General features: G+C 43.6%; 1 protein-coding gene across 1 annotated transcript; it reads right to left on the reverse strand.

Moving 5' to 3' along the window:
- Positions 1–749: 749 nt before the first annotated feature.
- On the reverse strand, positions 750–21833 carry smox (spermine oxidase). Its single transcript, XM_041843221.1, has 7 exons — positions 21728–21833; positions 15928–16162; positions 14572–14798; positions 8566–8739; positions 5326–6076; positions 2766–2926; positions 750–1312 (listed from the first exon to the last, which is right to left on the reverse strand). The coding sequence occupies exons 2-7, from the start codon at positions 16133–16135 to the stop codon at positions 1166–1168; spliced, it is 1668 nt and encodes a 555-aa protein (XP_041699155.1). The 5' UTR covers positions 16136–16162; positions 21728–21833; the 3' UTR covers positions 750–1165.
- Between the last annotated feature and the right edge of the window lie 1358 nt (positions 21834–23191).

Here is a 23191-nt window from a genome sequence, read left to right on the forward strand (position 1 = left end):
GCTCATCCATTTTATTATCCAATGATTGTACGTTGGCTAATAGGACTGATGGTAGATTACCCATTCGCCGTCGGATCCTTACAAGGCATCCCGACCTACGTCCCCGATATCTCCGTCTCTTCTTCATGCGAATGACGGGGATTTGGGCCTTGTCGGGTGTCTGAAGTAAATCCTTTGCGTCCCAGAAAATCTTTGTCCAGTACGAGGTGAGTAATCGCTGTCCTAATATCCAAAAGCTCTTTTCGGTCATAAGAGACGGTGGCAGAAACATTATGTACAAAATAAGTTACAAATAATGCGAAAAAAAACACACACAATAGCACAATTGGTTAGGAGCCCGTGAAACGTCAGCCATCTCCTCCGGCGCCATTGTTTGTGATCAGTCCTGTTGGAGGGAATTGAACCAGTTTTGTTGCATTGCATCCCTCAGGTCTAGTTCTGCTAACTGAGACAATATTTATTTGCAACGGTAACTACCTGATGTAGCATGCACAACAACACGTTGTTTCATTTCACACACAAGGAAAGAACAAACACACATAATAACACATCTGAGAGGTGTGAAGACTTGACTGAGGCTCCATTGCCATCTGCTACCTTGGCACAGTTACAGTGTGCCTCAGTGTCCTCATCTATGATTGGTTGAGATAAGGAACACAGTGTCAATGTCTGCCAACGTCTGTCCTCGACTGGCACCGTCTGGGACACATTCAAAGGGTATTACATTTACAATTAAACATGACCATTTCTCACATTAATATACAAGTTTATTAATTCTTGCCATTATTTTTTGTTTGTTTTTCAATAACATGACATTAAATACAGAAGGCACTTACAAAAAACAGTTAAATTATAGACTTGTTATTATATAAACATTAACTTATCAATGTTTTTTTTGTTTTTTTTAACAGATTGATGAAGGACCAGAGATGACGGCACCCTTTGCAGCCTTTTTACAGTACATCTCATATAAGTGGTAAAATCTACCACGCTCTATATATCTACAATACAGTAAAAACAGTATTCATCATTATCATCGTTATAATTGTTAATGCCCCTACTATGCTTTTACATTTATAACGTAATCTAAAAAACTTAAAATATATAAAGCATAAAACACAAGTTGTTTATTTTTTATCACTAGTCAGTGGTTCATTTGTCATTTTTACATGTTAGGCTTTGTGGCTTTGTGCAAGTCCTGGTACATCTCTGTAAGACGAGTGGCCTCTCTCTGTCCCGACAGCAATGCACCATGGGTAGTGGAATAGTATTTCCGGTGGGTGGCTTCCCCGGCAAATAACACCTGTAGAGGCTGAGAGGGTAAAGAGGAGGAGGAGAGGAGAGGAAGGGTGAGGAGAGAGGTTGGAAAAAGGAGAGGATAGAGAAGAGATATGACATACAGAAGAATAGAATAGAGAAGGAGATAGGGTGGATAGAGTAGAGGGCAGAGATAGAGAAGAGAGGAGGGGGCGAGAAAAAAAAAGACAAGATCTAAACAAACCAGTGAACGTCGGCATGACCCAACATATGGTATGTGTACTCTATTACTGCCTCCGAGCCATGGGCTGCATCCCAAATGGCCCCCTATACTCTACATAGCGCACTACCTTTGACGAGAGCCCTATGGACCCTGGGCAAAAGTAATGCACTATATAGGGAATTTTGAGCCATTTTGATGCAGGCATGGGGAGCTATTTTAGGCTCTAGACAGAGTGTATCTGTCTATATGTAAGAAGGCTGCTTGTGACGATCTGTCGCTCTTTTGACGGGAGGGGGATTTCTCTAAGGTCACGCTGCTCCTTTAACAGTCTTTAAGTGGCCACACACACACACACACAGAAGACACGCACACACACACACACTAAGATAAGGACACATGCGTCAGGTTTCAGGGGCTACACTGCTGGCCAAGACCCATGATTCATAATCCATCCAACACTGTGACTGTCATGTCCCCTACTGCCTTATTAGGTGGCATAGTGATGACACAGGCACATTGACAACATGCTACGAGTACCTCTGGTGACTGTAAACAAGCATCACGCCTCCAGAGACCAATGAAAGTAAATACATTCTCATTACACTGTCATTAACATACTGTGCCACAAACACCACTTAGTCATTGGGGAAGGCTTTTCATCCTATAACCCACTGTGGTTGACACATTGCTCCTTACTTTTCACAGCACCTTAGCTAATCATCATGTTCATTAAGGAGAAAACGTTTTGAAACTGAGTGAAACGGGGAGGTACTACCTGAACTTGTCCAATAAAAACGCTAGTTTTTCCATTCCATTGTACAATGGTTTGAAACGTCTTGCTACGGTGTGCCCTAATTAACACGACCCAGCTGATATACACTACATCCAGTCTGGGTTCAAATACATGCATATTTAAGTATGTGTTATTGAAATACTTATTTTTTGTTGGAGTATTTTCAAATAATGTGGCCAAATCAACTTCTTCTATTTGTATTTTCAAACAACTTCCTATAAATATACAAAACTATTTTCAAATAGCCTTAGGACCAAACAGACCTGGGTTAAAATGCATGGAGTATTTAAATATTTGTATACTTAAGAGTATTTTCAAATACAAGCCAATACTTTCCAAGTGTATTTCCAAATGCATTCTAATATTCAACTACTTGTATTTTCAAAGGAAAAAATTCAAAATACTTACTTTAAAATGTCTTTAAAAGTAATTGAAATACCCTAAATAGTATTTGAACCCAAGTCTGCATCCAGATCCAGATGCGGTTCTTACCGGAGCCTTGGTGCTCTTGGTGTAAGGCAGGGGCATGGCTAGCTTCTCCACGTCACCCCCACTGGAGCCCACCCGGGTGAAGGAGTAGGAGCCCCGGATGTAAGGGTTACTACCCCACGACGAGCGCAGGATCCGCCTCGGCTTCGGAATGTTGGGGTTCCCTGAAGGATGGAGAGAAAGAGGAAGAGAGAGGAATGGTGAGGTGGATGCTGAGGACGGTGAGGACAGTGAGGATGGTGAGTCCAATTTAACCCTTTGGATGGACACGGAAACATCAACATCCACACACCAACACACTCGCTCTCACACACAGGCACGCGCACGCAAACGCGCAAACACACACACACACACAGGAACACCCTCTCTTACAATTCCGCAGGTGGAAATAAGCCATTGAAATCTTCCTAAGGTAATGGCGATGCATGGTGAGTGATCCTCTACCAATCTCCCATAGGTGATCCTCCAACACATCCAATCCAATTCAATCTCCTGTATCGGTACTAATCAGCTATGGTCCCTCTCAGAGGCCAAACACACTAACACACACTCAGGCACACCCTCTCTTACAACTCTTCCGCAAGTGGAAATAAGCCATTGAAATCTTCCTAAGGTAATGGCGATGCATGGTGAATGATCCTCTACCAATCTCCCATAGGTGATCCTCCAACACATCCAATCCAATCCAATCTCCTGTATCGGTACTAATCAGCTATGGTCCCTCTCAGAGGCCATACACACTCTCACACACACTCTAGTCTAGCTGTAATTAATCTGCTTTGTAGGGGATTAAACCGCACTGACCTACATCAGGGGAGTGTGTCAGTGTGTGGGTTAATGAGTTTCCGTGAGGGTGTACTTCCTATGGAAGTAAACAGTGTGAGGGCAGGCAGCGAGTATTGCTCAGAGCGGAAGGCAGGGTTTATGATTTATTGTTTTAGTTGCCTTGGCTGTATAGGGAGGAGTAACTGTAAAGCCCCAGTGAGGTGTGTGTGTTTGTGTGTGTGTCCAGGAAAGCCTCTGACATCATCATTAAGTGATGGTAACCGGGGCGGAGACATATGATAAGCTTAGACCTGACTCTACTATGACCTATTTGTCAGCTAACTGGCTTGACCAGAGGATAACTTAGTCCTTGAAGGAGGACAACAGTCACTTACTGTCAGCCACAATACCGAGCTTTGTCCACCCATGAGATGGGATGCATCCCAAATGGAAACCTATTCCCTATATAGTGCACTACTTTTGAACAAGGCCCATAGGGCTCTGGTCAAAAGTAGTGCACTCTGTAGGGACTAGGGTGCCATTTGGGACGCAACCATAGATGGGTTAGCTGACAACGTCACGAAAAGCAATGTGCACGCTTTAATTGGGGCAGAAGTCTGTGAGTTGTTGTGATTGTAGATGGCCAAATGGCTAGCAACAATGACAAGAAACTGCCATGTGGGGAATAGTAAGTGGCTAATTTCAGCTAGTTTCATCTTGTTCTTGATACCATGTCTTGTTTTGAGGTGTTTGACTGATTTCATGCCAATGCTAATATGGCTACAATTCGCTAGCTAACCAAGAACTGTAACGATGTATTTGAGACAAGTTCTCATTGTGCAAATGTATTTGTTTTCAATAAACTTTGGAGACAAAATATAGATTACGTTGTCAACATTCTAAGCTAACCCTGTCTGTTTTGCCCCATAGTTGCTCAAGCGTCGGTTTTGTAGCTCAACAACCAACCCGTCTATAGTGTAATGGTGACCCTGTCAAAAGCCTTTTATGTGAATGCCTTCTTAGATCTCTTAACCTATTTTCTCTGTCAATATGAAAAAGACTGAAGCCATACAGAGCCACAAGGCTAATCTCTATCAATAGTCATAATTTTCTTCATGGTGTAGGGCAGCCAAGGAAAAGTGTGCGTTTGTCTTGTCTACACTCTCATTTACAGTGTTTTCCAGGGAACGTAACCTTAATATGGCCTTAATGTAAGAGAGCAATTTTTCCCGTCTCATGTAGACCTGTCGAATCGAACAATTTATTTTCTGTCAGGTTTTCTCTTAAAAAATACCCATGAGTCTCAGTTGTTATGGGGTGTACATGTATTCAACACCACCACTCTGCCAGACATCTATGTGACTCATTCAGCATCAGCCCCCAAAACCCCCTTCTGTGAAAGGCCATATACCTCAAGGCTCGGAATTATGTCACATGATGATGTCATTTCCTGTTTCTAATGTATAACTAGAGGCCCACTAGGGCTGAATAACTGGAATTATTCTTCAATGGGTCACCGTGACTCACTGGGAGCACAGTGGCGATGCACTCATTCAGCCCTCAAGGTTACAGAGTACTCGTAACAGTGTGTGTGTGTGTGTGTAACAGTATTCCTGCCCTATACTGATGAGTTGAAGCGCAGAGCTTGATTCATACTCTGTGAGGTAATGCTGATGATGGCCTATCTCAGTGAGTTATTATTTAGGTCAGTGTTCCTCACTCCATCAAGAACACATGATTTGATTCATTAACTAAGACTTATAGTAGCTGAACTCTAGAGTGTTAGTGCTAGACTGACCTGTGAAGCGTCGCAGCAGCTTGGTGCAGGTCTCGGCCACCGTCTCGTCGTCGCAGCGCTCCATGAGCAGTGCCTCCTGACCACAGATCCAGCCGCTCAGCATGTAGCCGTAGCGCTCGGGTGGGTACAGCACGTCGAACGAGCAGATCTTACGGTACCACAGCTCCTCGGGGTAGACCGGCTGCTCCAGCTGCGCCTCGTCCTCCCACACAAACTGGATGCTGTTGCACTCTGGGCTCCAGAAGGGATCGACGAACTCCAGGAAAATCTTGTCAGTGGTGCTGATGCCGAGCTTCTCGATGGCGAGGACTTTGTCCTCGGGCAGCGAGGGTGAGAAGAGCGCCTCATGGCGGTTCTTGAGGACGCCGAGCGAGGCGGTGACGATCACGTGGTCGGCGGGGAGCGACTCGAGGTCCTCGCACTCTACACTGATGGGGTACGCGTGACCCGGATTGGGGTTGGGCTCACCATGGCAATGTCGGTCGTCGTTATGGTTGCCGTCATCGTGCCGATTGTTGTTGTCGCCGTGTGCGATCTCCTCCTGTTGCTGGGCGGAGTAGTTCCAGTGGACGCTGCGGACGGGTTTCCCCAGACGTATCATGCAGGACGGAATGTCCTGTGCCAAGAGGTCCACGATCTTCATGAAGCCGCCCGGGATGACGTGGTGGGCCCCGGGGATCTCCGTCCACTCGCCGAACTCACTCAGCGAGACCTCGTCCATGCTGGGGGACGAGCTCTCACAACTCTCCACCTGGGGGACAACACACAAACAAACAAAGTCAGTTTGACTCAGATCAAATTGAGCCCCTTTATGAGCAAAAGTATCTTTATGAGCTGCTCTCACAACTCTCCACCTCTTTCGATCAATCAATCAATTAACTCATCAATCAATGAATCAGTCAAATGTATTTAAGCTCTTTTTAATAACCCAGCCTAGAAGCCCACAGAGCAAGCAGCAGAACAGTGGAAAAACTCTTCAGATGGAAGAAACCTAAAAAGGAACCAGACGCTGGCTGTACTATGTCGAAACACAGACAAACAAGTCTGTTCAGTTCTGGTCAAATGTATCTCCTTACTTTGTTCAAGTAGATTTTTTTTTTCTGTTACTCTTAGATTGGCTAATACGCCTTATTGAATTGAGGCCAAATTAACCTCCTCTATCAAAGTGCTACTTAGTCCTAGTTGAATTACCTATTTATTGGCCATTACGTCAACTTTAGTGGTGTTATCGTTTTTTGGCTCAAGTCTATGAACCCAATAGTTTGTTTACCTAACTAGAGCGTCATTACGGATGTCATCTGCATCTGTGTCTCTTTAGCCTCAACAATAGAGCCTAATGTTTCCCTGAGGAAAAGTCTTAATCATGGCCTTGGCTGCCACTAAAGGAAACTTTGGACATCAGGGGATGCATCCCAAGTGGCACATTATTCCCTAGATAGTGCATAGGGTTTTGGTCAATGGTAGTGCACTACATTGGTAATATGGTGCCATTTGGGATGTAGCCCTAATAATTGAGTGCCGGCGGACCAGGAAATGAATTGAATAAATATACAAACATAATAAGGCTTGTAATAGCTACATTTCCTGAGGTAAATTGTTGTTGTCGTCCTCATCTTCCTCTTCCCTGGATGCCCTGCTGTACCACAGTTGGCTCTACGCATAATAAAGGGCGTCCATTTTGTTGTCCGCTGTGTTTCTATTTCATTAACAAACTGACCTTGAAGTGATCAACACTAATTGGAATCCAATGAGTCATTGGGTATAATTACAAGGAGCAAGGATCACAGATGGAGCAATAACATTAACAAGCTAATGAAGCTATTGCTAACATAAACAAGCTAATGTAGCTATAGCTAACAGCAATGCTAACATTAGCATTTGGGATGTTAGTCAGAGTTTTACACCTGATTTCCTGACCTGCTTGTTCAGTTGAGTCATAAAGCATGCCGTAAACTCTTGTATTGTGTGAGACTTGTGTGAGAGTGCAAGTCTAAACATAGCAGGAGCATCACATGCGTTACTTCCGTCATTTATCTGCGTAAAAAGAACTGGTTTGAACCAGAACTGTGCGAGAGGCCATAGAGGTGCACCAATTCTCTCCAGAGATGAGTGAATCAGTATACAGCACTGTAGATTTAATATGGAAAAAAAGAAAGTAATGTCTTCCGTGACGATTTTTAAAACTGGTTTTCTTGGAACACATAGCGCAAACTTACATGGCACCCTATTTCCTTTATAGTGCACTACTTTTGACCATAGCGAATAGGGCTCTGGTCAAAAGTAGTGCACTATATAGGGAATAGGGTGCCATTTGGGAGGCAGTCAGGGTTTGTCTGGGTGCCAGTCTGTTTCCATTCTGGTTCTACACTGGACAACCCAGAGTTTCATTGGTATAGACAGGCAGTATTAAGGATCTATGGTAGGCTACCACAAAGTAGCTGAAAGGCGTCCGCCTATTCAGTAGCCTTTACTTGTGTGTGGGCTTTCTGCCCATGTATGAGGGTGATGGGGGTAGGCTACCACAGAATGATATCTTTGGTTGATACAGCACCAAACCTATGTGGCATGAGCAATGTCATGCCTTGCCTTGAAGCCAAAGGCATCCACCTATTCCGTAGCCTCACATGTGTGTGGGTGATGTGATTCTGCTAAGGTATGAGAGTGTTGTAACCACATAATTGTGTGCAATAACCTCTTAACCGCTAGGATACCTGCCGCCCTTTACACTTAGAAAAACAGTAGCTATCTAGAACCTAAAAGGGTTTTTCAGCTGTCCCCATAGGAGAACCCTTTGAAGAACCCTTTTTGGTTCCAGGTAGAACCCTTTTGGTTCCAGGTAGAACCCTTTTGGGTTACATGTAAAACCCTTTCCACAGAGGAAAAGTGTTGTCCCTAAAACCAAAAAGGGTGCTCCTATGGGGACAGCTGAAGAACTCTTTTGGAACCCTTTTTTCTAAGAGTTTAGCCTAAAAATCCTTATAAGCGCCAAGTGTGCTTGATAAATAGTGAAAAATCTGCAAAAAAGCAATAATTGCATCCCTAGAAGGAAACCATTACTTGCTCTAGCTTATTGGATTTGCATAATGTTTGCGTAGACTTATCACTGCATTCCAACCATAAACTAGAGCTCTAGTATATTTTATAGCCTCTCAGAAGGACCCCCCCCTCACACACACACACACCCTCCCACACACACACACACACACACACACACACACACACACACACACACACACACACCTTGAGGTACTGCTGAAGCATGGACAGCTTGAGTCTCTTGGTGCTCTCCGAGTCGTCGGGGTCCAGCGTGATCTTTTTGCGCACCACGTCCCTCGTGAACACCCCAACGCTGTTCTGGCTTTCAGCACACACAGGCTTCCCATTCTGGAAAAACTCCTGAGTCAGCTCGTACACCTGGGGGGGCAGGGGTAGGGGGGATTGGCAAGACGGGAGAGAAATTTGAGTTTTACGGCTATGGTATAAGCAGTAATGAATGTGCAGAGGGTTTGCATCCCAAATGGCACCCTATTCCCTTTATAGTGCACTACTTTTGACCATGGCGAATAGGGCTCTGGTCAAAAGTAGTGCACTATATAGGGAATAGGGTGCCATTTGGGATGCATCCAGGTTTGTCTGGGTGCAAGTCTGTTTCCATTCTGGTTCTACACTGGACAACCCAGAGTTTCATTGGTATAGACAGGCAGTATTTTGCTAGTACCTTGTCCAACAGCCAAGCGATCTAAAATAGCATAGAGTGTACCTGCTACTGTGGCTATAACGGTGTCTGAACATTCGGAATCTACTGGGGTGCTTCTAAAACTTTAAAGGGGCAATCTGTGAGGTGATCGCTTTGTTGTTGTCGTTTGAATCACAAATGTGCCCTTTAAAAGGGCGCAGCCAGGTGAGAATTTATGACATCCTTTAATACCTTGGCATGGCTGCATGGGAGGGTGGAACTTAGTACATTATTCAACAACGGATCGTTTTTAATATTTCAACACTTTCTTCCGAGGTCCGTGACGTCTACAGTACAGGATATATAGCGACATGCATGACAGAGCTTTTTTATCCAAAGCACACACCTCTTTTAGAAGGAACTGCCCACTCATTGTACAATAGGGGGAGTATCATTGTGTAGGTGGTCATACAGTGAAGCGGGTAGCGCTATTTCCATGGAATTTACAAGGAAATTATATTGTTTTAATTAATACTTTTTGGTACGTTCCAATAATTCAACACAATTGGTTATGACCTTGTACCAAATGGTGCCTGTTTTAAAAACAAACAAGTAATTCAAAGATTATTACTGTGCACCATTTCACATGTAATGTCTCAGTAAATACCTGGGATAATGCCAAATGGCACCCTATTCCATATTTAGTGCACTACTTTACATAGGGCTCTGGTCAAAAGTAGTGCAGTATAGGGAATATGGTGCCATTTGGGACGCGGTGCCATTTGGGACGCAACCTTTTCTGTGGCGTAAAATAAATGCAACCGTGAAGGTGTCTTATTTAATGAAGTGAAACGGTGAGCTGAACAAAGAGGCAGGAGGGAATTGGAGCCGAGCCGTCAGTCAGTCACGAGACTGGTGATCACCCGGGGGCCACTCCTAGGGAGTGCCGGGTTACAACAGGTAGACACCACTGGCACTGGGAAATAAGATCTATGGTAGGCTACCACAAAGTAGCCGAAAGGCGTCCACCTATTCAGTAGCCTTTACTTGTGTGTGGGCTTTCTGCCCATGTATGAGGGTGATGGGGGTAGGCTACCACAGAATGATATCTTTGGTTGATACAGCACCAAACCTATGTGGCATGAGTCATGTCATGTCATGCCTTGAAGCCAAAGGCATCCACCTATTCCGTAGCCTCACATGTGTGTGGGTGATGTGATTCTGCCAAGGTATGAGAGTGTTGTAACCACATAATTGTGTGCAATAATAATAATAATTGTGGTGTTTACACAGCGCTTTTCAAGGACCCAAAGTCACGGTCGATACAGTATAAAGACATATGTGTCATGTAGGGATGTGAACATTTAAACGTTAAAAGTTTAAACAAAATTGGGATCCATAACGTAAACTATAAAACAGAAATCATGTGTTGGAAACGCGGTAACAGCTTATTTTTATAACGACAAAAACAATAATAATACCCCAACCACCAAGACACATGGTCAGCAAGACCAAATGAAAACATGTCATTTTAGTCATTTAGCAGACGCTCTTATCCAGAGCAATTAGGGTTAAGTGTCTTGCTCAAGGGCACATCGACAGATTTTTCACCTAGTCAGCTCAGGGATTCCAACCAGCAACCTCTCAGTTACTGGCCCAACCTATTAACCGCTAGGCTACCTGCCGCCCTTTACACTTAGAAAAATAGTGGCTATCTAGAACCTAAATGGGCTTTTCAGCTGTCCCCATAGGATAACCCTTTGAAGAACCATTTTTGGTTCCAGGTAGAACCCTTTTGGTTCCAGGTAGAACCCTTTTGGGTTCCATGTAAAACCCTTTCCACAGAGGAAAAGTGTTGTCCCTAGAACCAAAAAGGGGGCTCCTATGGGGACAGCTGAAGAACTCTTTTGGAACCTTTTTTCTAAGAGTTTAGCCTAAACATCCTTATAAGCGCCAAGTGTGCTTGATAAATAGTGAAAAATCAGCAAAAAAGCAATAATGGCATTATAATGAATATAAGTGTCGATATGACAGCAGTAAAAAATAGTCAATTATTGTCAGGTCGTGCTTACATGGTGTGCGTCTTCACGCAATGGCATCAGTTGGAGCATGTCCATGTCACAAACAATGAAAGCTGGTGAGTGCGTTACTGATGTTTTTTGCTTGAGGGCCTGCTCTCTCAGTGATGACATTTTGTGATGATAACCGTCCCGTAGCATTGTCACTGGCTTGTTCTATCCAAACGGTCCCTTCCTCTCTTCTGTCTCACCATTTGATTTGGTGGTGGCTCGGGCACCTGCTCAGTGCGCACCGTTCTGGCTTTTTTGCGCTTAGGCCTGACATGCCCTCCTAACACTGGTTATAGCTCCAGTTATGTTTGTGATATTAAGATTCTAACAACAGCAGTGTGGTATATAGACTTATTTAGGAAAAGTTAAGGATGGAGGGGGGCATGAGAAATAAAAGTGGTTTTATTCATGAGCAGTCCAAATGACTGCTTTAGCTGTCCCAGAGTGAAGTTCACATTCTTTTCCCATGGAATCAGAATGGTTATGTTTATCATTGCTGCACTGAGTTACAGTGTAGCCACAAAGGTCATGAGATAATATGACATGCTTTCAATTCCATAACCTTATCATCTTGTCTTCCCTACCTGATGGAACATTTTGCATACAAAGACCAGCCTTGTGTTCATTAGGCACCAAATGGAAGAAAACAGACTGAAACAGGGAGGGACTACCCGAAAAGCGAATTTTCAAATTCCTTTGCAAAACTTGAAAACGTTTTCCGTTGCGTGCCCTAATGAACCCGACCCAGGATGCAGCACACCTTTGTTGATCATATAAAATAGCCTCCGGTTGAAATGTGATCATCAAGAAACACATTTTCAAAGACAAATAATTGTAAAGCTATTTCTTGTCCATTGCCACACACTCATGAAACACTAGATCTAAACAGACAGGATTTCTATGTACCTCAAATCCTGATGTGAAACAAAACAACAAGTCAACCTCATTATGCTAATCCTACTGCTTAGTTAATTATGCTGATTTCCAGGCAGAGGTACGGTGGGGATTAGCGCAATTGTAATGATACATGGTGGGGATAAGCGTTTAGCGCTGCTGTAATGATGCACGGTGGGGGTTAGCCTAACGCATAGCGTAGCTCTGCTGTGTTGATGCTGCTGCTACACTGCAAAGTGATTGGCATCTTGGAAATTGCTCATACAAGGGAATACAGCATAGAGGTACACAGACTGACACACATGCAATTAGGATAGAAGCATTGTTCACACTGTATGTTGCAGCTCCCTAATTATTACTGAAGATGGTTTAGTATGAAGATATGTAGAAACTGCTTCTCCAATAGAAATCCTCAATCACGCTTCTAGGCGATGTCATGGAGACATTGGCTAGCTAAGCTCATGCGCAGAAACACGTTATCGGGTATAACGGTCGTCACATGCCGAACTGTGCATGTGCAGGCCGTCAAATCAAAGGCACTCCTTAGACATGAAGTGATTTTTGACGAAAATGAAAACGTGTCAGTTTGTCACTTTCACCATGTTGGAGTAATAACATGTTCAGTTACTTATTGGCTCGAATCTAGGTTGTGCTTTTAGATTTCAAGAAAATTAACAACTAGGGAAGTGTGTAGAAAGCGTCCCCCTTTCCTCTGCACCGTGTCTAATTACACTTATCTGAATGGTAGTGGGGAGAAGCTAATGTTGCGTGAATAACACAACGCTCTGAGGTAGCTAAACAGGGCATGACACGCTTCACTGTACCACAGTAAACAGATTGTGTGTGTGTGTGTGTGTGTGTGTGTGTGTGTGTGTGTGTGTGTGTGTGTGTGTGTGTGTGTGTGTGTGTGTATGCATGAGTTTCCCCGCACACCTGTACTATACACACCTGTGCAAACACTATCAGTCAAATGTTTGGACACACCTACTAATTCAAGGTTTTTCTTTATTTTTACTACGATTTACATTGTAGAATAATAGTGAAGACATCAAAACTATGAAATAACACATATGGAATCATGTAGTAACCAAAAAAGTGTTAAACATATCAAAATATATTTGATATTTGATATTCTTCAAATAGCCACCCTTTGCCTTGGTGACAGCTTTGCACACTCTTGGCATTCTCTCAACCAGCTTCATGAGGTAGTCACCTGGAATGCATTTCAATTAACAGGTGTGCCTTCTTAAAAAGTTAATGTGTTTGAGCCAATAAGTTGTGTTGTGATAAGGTAGGGGGGGTATACAGAAGATAGCCCTATTTGGTAAAATACCAAGTCCATATTATGGCAAGAACAGCTCAAATGAGCAAAGAGAAACGACAGTCCATCATTACTTTAAGACATGAAGGTCAGTCAATACGGAAAATGTCAAGAACTTTGAAAGTTTCTTCTAGTGCAGTCGCAAAAACCATCAAGCGCTATGTTGAAACTGACTCTCATGAGGACCGCCACAGGAATGGAAGACCCAGAGTTACCTCTGATGCAGAGGATAAGTTCATTCGAGTTACCAGCCTCAGAAATTGCAGCCCAAATAAATGCTTCACAGAGTTCAAGTCACAGACACATCTCAACATCAACTGTTCAGAGGGAACTGTGTGAATCAGTCCTTGACAGTTGAATTGCTGCAAAGAATCCACTACTAAAGGACACCAATAATAAGAAGAGACCTGCTTGGGCCAAGAAACATGAGCAATGGACATTAGACCGGCGGAAATTTGTCCTTTGGTCTGGAGTCCAAATTGGAGATTTTTGGTTCCAACCGCCTTGTCTTTGTGAGACGCGGTGTGGGTGAACGGATGATCTCCGCATGTGTAGTTCCCACCGTAAAGCATGGAGGAGCAGGTGTTATGGTGTGGGGGTGCTTTGCTGGTGACACTGTGTGATTTATTTAGAATTCAAGGCACACTCAACCAGCATGGCTACCACAGCATTCTGCAGCGATACGCCATCCCATCTGGTTTGGGCTTAGTGGGACCATCATTTGTTTTCAACAGGACAATGACCCAACACACCTCCAAGAAGGAGAGTGATAGAGTGCTGCATCAGATGACCTGGCCTCCACAATCCCCCGACCTCAACCCAATTGAGATGGTTTGGGATGAGTCGGACGGCAGAGTGATGGAAAACAAGTGCTCAGCATATGTGGGAACTCCTTCAAAACTGTTGGAAAAGCATTGCAGGTGAAGCTGGTTTAGAGAATGCCAACAGTGTGCAAATCTGTCATCAAGGCAAAGGGTGGCTATTTGAAGAATCTCAAATATAAAATATATTTTGATTTGTTTAACACTTTTTTGGTTACTACATGATTCCATATGTGTTATTTCATAATTTTGATGTCTTCACTTTTATTCTACAATGTAGAAAATAGTAAAAATAAAGAAAAACTCTTGAATGAGTAAGTGCGTCCAAACTTTTGACTGGTACTGTATGTGCCACTGTGTACGTACAGTATCTACATTCAGTCATGGGTGGCTCCCTTCATGTGCACATATCAGTGGTAATCTGGACACACACATCACACCTCCCATACACCTCTCTCCCCTCACCTCATTGTAGAGGTCACTGAACTCCTCGACCAGGTCCTTGGGGATCCTGGTACCGCTGTTGGTCTGGTAGTGGGCCACACCGTTCTTGGTGTACAGGCTGATGCGGCCCACGCTGCGCTCGCCGTCCGTGGTGTGCTCCAGCAGCCCGTTGTCATCCGCCAGGTGGTACACCGGGTTCCCGTTTGCGCCATGGATCCAGGTGGCTCCGAGCTCCAAAGTTGTTTGTCCTGGAATAAATGGAGAAGAATGTAGTCCTCTCTGTAGCGCAGTTGGTAGAGCATGGCGCTTGCAATGCTAGGATAGTGGGTTCGATTCCCGGGACCATACATACATACAAAGTGTATGCTTCATATAAAAGCATCTGCTAAATGGCATATAAATATATAATAGACTTAGTTTCTGTCCCAATACCCAAACTTGTGCACTCTGTAGTATGAAGTAATGTATTGGCCATGCAAGTAGTGTGCTAGTGTGGCTATTGGGACAGGCCTAGGCTCTGGTCAAAAGTAGTAGGAAATAACGTGCCATGTCAGATGCACCTTTGGGGTTACACTTACACAAACTTTGTTTACTCCCCCCAAGAACTTGATTATTTGGGAGTAAGTTGAATGGAATGGAACTTGAATTCAATGAAATAAGCAGAGAAATTAGAACAGGAAGTTGTTTTAATTTAATGGAAGTGTAAGGAACTGCAGTTAGAGGGAGTCAATTCAATGAATGTGACTCTGCAGCCTACTGGACATCTTGAGGATGCTACAACCACCTACTGGAGAGATACTTCTTATTGAAATGGCTTCGTTGAGAATAGGGATGAATCTCTTATTTTTTTTAAATATTGAATTGAAGCCATGTGTGGCAATGGGAGTAATCTTCTAACTTGTTCAGCTCAAAGGGGATTTCGCAGGACTAACCACACATCCATCCGAGAGATAGAGACAAATTCCCCAATCACGTTTCACATTTTGAATTGGGAAAGCTTTATTGGGCTTTCCAAAGCACACAGTCTGATCCAGTGTTATTTTGGGAAGGCTTTTAGCATTAGCGCTGATAGCGTAGCCCCATAGAGAATAGACGGTGGCACTTTTTGACAGCTAGACGTGAGTGCGGGGGAAACAACCTGATGATTACACACTCACACAGACATGTCGAATGTCTCAGTGAGTGAGGTTTGGAGCTTTCAGCTTACAGAAAATGTAAACAAGGATTTTGGGAACTATTTAAGAAACAAACGCCCATCGGTTACAAGAGTCATAACCCATTAAATTCCAGGGTCTGGTTTAGAGTAATTTCCTCCATGTATTGTTTCTCACTCACCCTTTGTTTGTACTGTATAAGGTTCATAGCATCATTTCTTACCGTGCTGAATACTTTGAACTCTCCCTCCGATGCGGTCTGACGCCTCTAGGACTGTGACATCGGTGAAGCCGCTTTCCAGGAGGCTCTTGGTAGCTGCGAGACCGGCCAAGCCCGCGCCGATCACTACTATTCGAGGCTGTCGACGAGTGCGTAGGTCTCTACTAAGGGGGTCATCAGTGCTGTCTGAAGATATTTCACAACTTTGCATGCCGTCCAAGCTCCTCTTCTAGGGGGTCTGAGGGAGAAACAGAGAAGCCATTAGTTAAAAACAATGCGAGCCTTTGGTGGTCTAGCTGTCTAAAGCGCTGACTTTGGAACGCGTACCGCTGCCAGCATGGGTTCGAATCTGACTCATTGCGCTCTCATTCTTCCTTTCTCACTATCCTGTCCAATAAACATCAAATGAATGGGACTGCACACAAAAAACAAAGCAAGTCAGTTTCCCTCAGGCAAGATGAGGACTGAAAGTATCATTTCACACAGGGGGAGATACAGTAGCATCATTGCGTATCAGTGGATACTCCATTGAGTGTTTTCAGTTCAAAGTAAAGGCCTCCGTACAAACACAATACAGTACACAAACCCTCTTTCAGATCAAATACCCGTTATGACATCAATCCATTCTGGAAATAGAATTTCATCACGCTTTCCTAAGTATGCATACTTTGAGTGTGAAAGGGGAACAGGTTCATCACGTTATTAAAACAGTCACTATTTCAAAAATGTCTTTGTGGCCTAGTGTGGTCTAGCTGTCTAAGCCACTGTCTCTGAAAAACATACCTATCCTAAACCTTTCTATCTATCCTAGACCTTATTTAAACACCTTACCGTTGCATGGCTAACATGTAGCTGTGCTATGTAGTGGGGGCTTATTATATTAACGTATAGACAACTGTGTCTGAGGAAACAAAAGCAAAATGGAGCATATTTAAAGCACATCTCGCTGATCACATTATACTAATCTAGTATCGTCTCAAAACGAAACGCTGAGCAACACCAAATGAACGAGGCCCATGCGGGTCCTTAATTGACTGTTTGGGGGCGACCAGGCATCGCGGGGTTGAAATGTTGAGGTGAAATGAAACAAAATGTGTTTGCTTTTCTCACGGACTTCCTTCCACCTCTCTCATTGAAGTAGTGTGTGTATATGCAAGTGGGCTGAAGTGCTGTACCAAGGCACCTTGCCAAATGGAAAATAAGCACATTTGACAGAAAGCAGGCAGCGGAAGAAAGGACACAGGAGGAGAAGAGAGAGAAAGAGGGGAAGGGGGAGATGGTAAGAGTCTGATGGAAAGAAAAAAGGGGAAAAGCAAGACAAAGAGAAAAAGTGAGGAAGAGGAAGAGGGGATGGAGGGATCAAGGAGGGAAATGCATTATGAAGCAGACTAAACAGAGCAGTAACGTGTTCCATTTTCCTCATCTTTCCATCCCTGAGTGCACCCCCTACCCCCTCCTCTGAGAGGTAAGACCATATGCTACCTCCAGTTCTTAGATGTGACGCACTCCCCTCTCCCCCACAAAACATCCCCGCTCTGTCACCATGGCAACGCTGCTGCACATGGCAATGCTGCGGTTCCATACTGAGAAACGTCTCGCACACACAAGAAAAAGGTGGTTTCTCCCGAACCAGGGTCAAATGGTCAAACCGGTTCAGTGAATCCATTACCCCATCTATTTAGAACTACAGCTGCGTCTGGAGCATGCTGCTCATCTGAGCTCCCCAAAGGTTAGCTGTTTCAAATGACACCATATCGGTACAAAAAGTACAAGAGGACGCAGCCAAAACAACAAACCAATTTGAGTACACTTACTACCACCCAGACCAAAATGTGGATTATAAACTGGGTGGTTTCAGCCCTGAATGCTGATTGGCTGAAAGCCTTGGTATATCAAACAGTATATAACGGGTATGACAAAACATTTTTTTTTACTGCTTTAATTACGTTCGTAACCAGTTTATAATAGCAATAAGGGTGTTTGTGGTCCAATATACCACAGCTAAGGGCTGTATCCAGGCACTCCGCGTTGCCATGGTATAATGGCCATATACCACACCCCCTCGGGCCTTATTGCTTAATTATATCACATGCTGTGTAGAGACTATGGGAACTAACTGTCTCTTCACACTATGTGCCGTGGGCAAGACATCTCTTCAAAACCGGTTTCAAACTGGCTGTGTGTAATAAGGCTTGAATACAGTACACAGTGGCTGTGTTTACACAAGCAGCCCAATTCTGATCTTTTTTTCACTAATTGGTCTTTTGACTTATCAGATCAGCTCTGAAAAAGATCTGATGTAAAAAGTTCAGATGTGATTGGTCAAAAGACCAATTAGTGGAAAAAATATCAGAATTGGGCTGCCTATGTAAACGCAGCCGAAATATCTCAGGAAAGTTAGACACCAACATTTCAGGCACCAACTGCAGTGTGGATCATATTCAAAATGCTGTACAGACTATGGGAACTAACATAGTTCACAGTATGTCGCAGAAAGGTTAGATACATTTCAAACACAAGCTGCAGTGATTGCAACACTAGAAGTTCAGAACCTTCTTCCCAGCTGTGTTCAACTTTAACCTCACAGCTGTCTGCATCTGTCTGCATCTGTAGCTCAGCTGGTAGAGCACGGCGCTTGTAACGCCAAGGTAGTGGGGTCGAACCCCGGGACCACCCATATACAAAAAAAAAAAATGTATGCACGCATGACTGTAAGTCGCTTTGGATAAAAGCGTCTGCTAAATGGCATATTATTTTATTTTATTATTTATCACAAGACTGAGAGTGTTGAGTAGTGAGAAATTATAATAGTAACGGCTGAGAAGGAAGCAAAACATGTCTGGACAAGTCCTAGCTGGCTAGACCTTTCAATGAGTCTGTGTGCATCCCAAATGGCACTGTATTACCTTTATAGTGCACTACATAGGGAATAGGGTTCCATTCTGGATGTATCCACTTTCTGCATCTATTTCTTCACATTCATTTGTCGGTGATGCCTTGACTGGACTCAATAAACTCTATCAACAAAGTTGTGGTATTTGTCACAGCTGACGAAGGCAGTTAACCTCCAACAACAACTGCTCCCCTGGGTGCTGTGGATGTTGATTAAGGCATCCCTCCGCACCTCTCTGATTCAGAGTGGTTAAATACAGAAGAAACATTTTGGTTGAATGCATTCAGTGTGCAACTGACTAGGTATCCCCTTTCCCAGAGGCTAGAAGGGCCTGTGACTATGTAATAAATGGGACACAGAGGGTCCCAAATAGCACCCAATTAGTGCACTAGTTAGGGCCCTGGTCAAAAGTAGTGCACTATATTGGGAATAGGGTGCCATTTGGGAAAAACTGTTAGTGGGCCCCAGATTCCTTCAGTGATTCTGAAGGAAGATTGCCTTTCTTTCTGATTGAAATAACAGAAAAGCCTGCTCATGATATATGCTTCTCCAAAGCTTTATTCCTACATCCACATTTACATGTGAAGCGATTTGTATGCAAGCACTACTATAAATCACTGGCTAAAATGGCATAACACGCACTCAGCCTTACTTTCTGAATCACATGAGAGTAAAAAGGTATTGAACGTCCCAGAACTGTGTATTTACAGTGTTGCATATACAGTAACGCTGCCTACTGTAGTACTATTATAGTAATACTATGGTTTTACTACAGAACAGTTGTAAGATTTGCAGAGAGAGGATCACAGAATGGGGTTGGTGTTTCCCAGGTCACATACACTCTCTGTCACACACACGCATGCATGTACACACACACACACACACACACACACATATATCTCTCTCCCTCCTTGGACCTAGACTTAGAGCCGCTGTGATTCCATTATCGCTGGCTGGTTAACGCACTCACCACATGTCACCACTCCTCTCACACCCATCATGCCGCAGCATGCAGATTAAGGTTGGGCTGGACCCGGGGTGGGGAACTCTACAACGTGTAACCTAGAAACGAGCAACCTAGCCTACATTTGACTGATGTCGCTCGAGGTCGCTCTTTCCAGGGGCAGGCCAGGGCATAAAAGGGACTGTAAGGTTAAAAAGAAGTCAGCATGTCATTTGTTGAGTTGTAAGGCAACCCCCACCCTTTTCCTTCCCAAATAACGGCCTTCCTAAAGCACACACACTCCCTTCCTCCATCCATCTCCTCCCCGTCTGCACTTCAGTCCACTCCACAGCTGCTTTCATGCCGTATCCGACAACCTGCCCTGGATCAAACCCCCTAGTATGCACTACAGTGCTCGCTAGCGTGGCAACATGACGTCTCACTTCCTCAAGACCTCAGACATCAAAAAGGACAAGAGCGGTCTAGCCTTGGGGGCCCGGGACCCGTGCCAGACAGGCCTCAGAAATTCCACACCTCTCACCCAGCTCCGGTGTTCCAGAGCTGGGATAGTAGGGCTAGGGGACGGCCTCTGGCTGGCAGTGCTATAGCTGATGCTTGGGTGTCATCCATCCTGGAGCTGTATAAACAGGAGTGCGGTGCCCCTAGGACTAGAGTGGTAATGCCAAAGGTAACCAGAAGTTAAAAGGGTACTACCCACCAGGAGAACAGGTTACAATGGGCTCCTTCACAGCGGTATTCATTAGTGCAGACCATACCAAAACGTTTTGCAACCGAAAAAAAAAATTGTGTTTCTTATTGGACAAATTCAGATTAGTCCCTCCCTATTTCAGTCTGTTTTCTTACGTTTGGTGCCTAGTGAATAAGACCCAGGTTGCAATAAACTCATTCACAAGCAAAAAGGGCAGGGACAGGAAGGGAGATAATCAAATCAGGTGGTGCACAATGGACAGTAGTGCCTTTTGAAAAGGTTGAAAACAAAGAGCGATGATTCAGAATGGCGAAGATATGTGGATACCCCTGACAGCATTGAGTCCAGACAGATCATATTATTTACCTTACGTAACGATAAGACTTTACTTGTTTCCTAGAACAAGGGTACTACACCTTCAGGCAATGTGCATATGCTGGTAATTATTCATGCATAAACTAGAGGAATTTCGCAAGAACAGCTGTAATGATTTTATGTTATTCATTGGGTTACAGATATGGGGCTGGGATGTAATCAAATTACATTAACATTGTAAAACAAGTCAATTGAATTCAATTATATGCCATTCCATTCATATTCTATTCTATTCATAAAAATTAAGAGAGGGATAAATAATACAGGCAACAGAGACAGAAAGAGAGACTAAATGTAATTGAAGTCATCTCAAGTTTCTTTTGCTGACCACAGAGAAAGTAGCGTTGAGTTCCAGACAGGCTATGCACGGCTGTGTACATCTCATCCTCTGCCACGTAATAGTCAAAGTGGCAACACAGACCACCAGACCACAGCTTGATACAAAGAAGAACGACTAGTTATTTTTCTGTCAGATATCCTGATTCACTGTAACCATTCAATTGGGAGACATTTTAAATATAATAGAATACACATTTTACACAGAATGAAATTTAGGCTATGGGAATAATGTTTTGAATATCCAACTGCATCATTTTACAAAGCGATGTAAACAATCGAATTAGGATAATTTGCTTTATATTTTATTGGCTACCTATTTTTTTTGTAGCCTAATACAGCGGCACATAATTCTACATTAGGCATAAATACACTTCGCCTACAACATGTACACACCGTAGCCTACTGACAGCTGCAGCTCAGCTGTTTACTTCTTTGCTATCCACAATGTTGATTAATATTATAACCATGACTGGACTGCAACGAATGGCGTTTTACATTTTTTACCTTCTAGGAAACAAGCTTGATTTCAGGAGGCGCTCATTACCTGACTCCGATAGTCTTCAGTTTTAAACGTGAGAATTCTCCTCTTTCCTTTGTGTTTTCGTCGTACCCGGCTCCGCTTGGTATTTATATGTGCCTTGAAACCAGAAGCAGCCAGTTCCCTGTTGCGGCTGCTCCCCGCTTAAAGGAGAAGTGCAATCTAAAACGTGATTTTCCTTCTTTTTTAAATCATATTTCCACACAATGAGATCGAAATAACAGTCTAAAATTGTGGAAATTATGAAAATGCACTTTTAGTTTAAGAGCTTTTGGAGAAAAATAACGCATACAATTTCAGCCTGTTCAGGTGGGATGGAGTTTTGGTCCTTGCTATCCTTCGGACTTCCCTACCCCAATTGAAGTTGACATTTACAATGGTTATGGTAAGGGTTAGGTAAGGGTTATGGCTAAGGTTAAGGTTATGGTTAGTGTATGGATTTCCCAAGGATCCTAGATAGCACAGATCATGGAGTATTCGGCCTAGACCATGACATCAAAATCGGATTATTCTGACCAATGACCAGTCATCTTATATATGCATATGTATCCTCTTACTTTGAACAGATATGCGGGTAGGCTCTAGAGTCTAGACAATCCTATCCGCCAATCAGGACTGTATATGTAAATATATTTGCAATTGTATCAAGACACCCACACGATCAGACTGAGTATTTAAATGGCAATTGAAATATATTTGTGTTTATTTTCATTAAAATAAACACACACAGTGATTTATTAGACATACAGTGATGATTAAAAAAATAAAATAAAAAAAGACTGCATTGGTGCTTAATTAATATGAGCAATCCTGACTTGTCAATAGAAGACCAGCCCAACCCACACTGCCTGAGGCGGCGCTCCTAGTGGCCGGGGACTTTAATGCAGGGAAACTTACATCCGTTTTACCTCATTTCTACCAACATGTTACATGTGTAACCAGAGGGGGAAAAACTCTAGACCACCTTTACTCCACAAACAGAGACGCGTACAAAGCTCTCCCTCGCCCTTCATTTGGCAAATCTGACCATAACTCTATCCTCCTGACTCCTGCTTACAAGCAAAAACTAAAGTAGGAGGTACCAGTGACTCGCTCAATAAGGAAGTGGTCAGATGATGCAGATGCTAACATACAGGACTGTTTAGCTAGCACAGACTGGAATATCTTCCGGGATTCTTCCGATGGCATTGAGGAGTACACCACATCAGTCACTGGCTTCATCAATAAGTGCATCGATGACGTCGTCCCCATAGTGACCGTACGTACATACCCCAACCAGAAGCCATGGATTACAGGCAACATTCGCACTGAGCTAAAGGGTAGAGCTGCCGCTTTCAAGGAGCGGGACTCTAACCCAGACGCTTATAAGAAATCCCACTATGTCCTCCGACGAACCGTCAAACAGGCAAAGAGTCAATACAGGACTAATATTGAATCCTACTACACCGGCTCTGACGCTCGTCGGATGTG

Source organism: Coregonus clupeaformis, chromosome 24 (genome assembly GCF_020615455.1).
Source record: "Coregonus clupeaformis isolate EN_2021a chromosome 24, ASM2061545v1, whole genome shotgun sequence".
Lineage (NCBI taxonomy): Eukaryota > Metazoa > Chordata > Actinopteri > Salmoniformes > Salmonidae > Coregonus > Coregonus clupeaformis.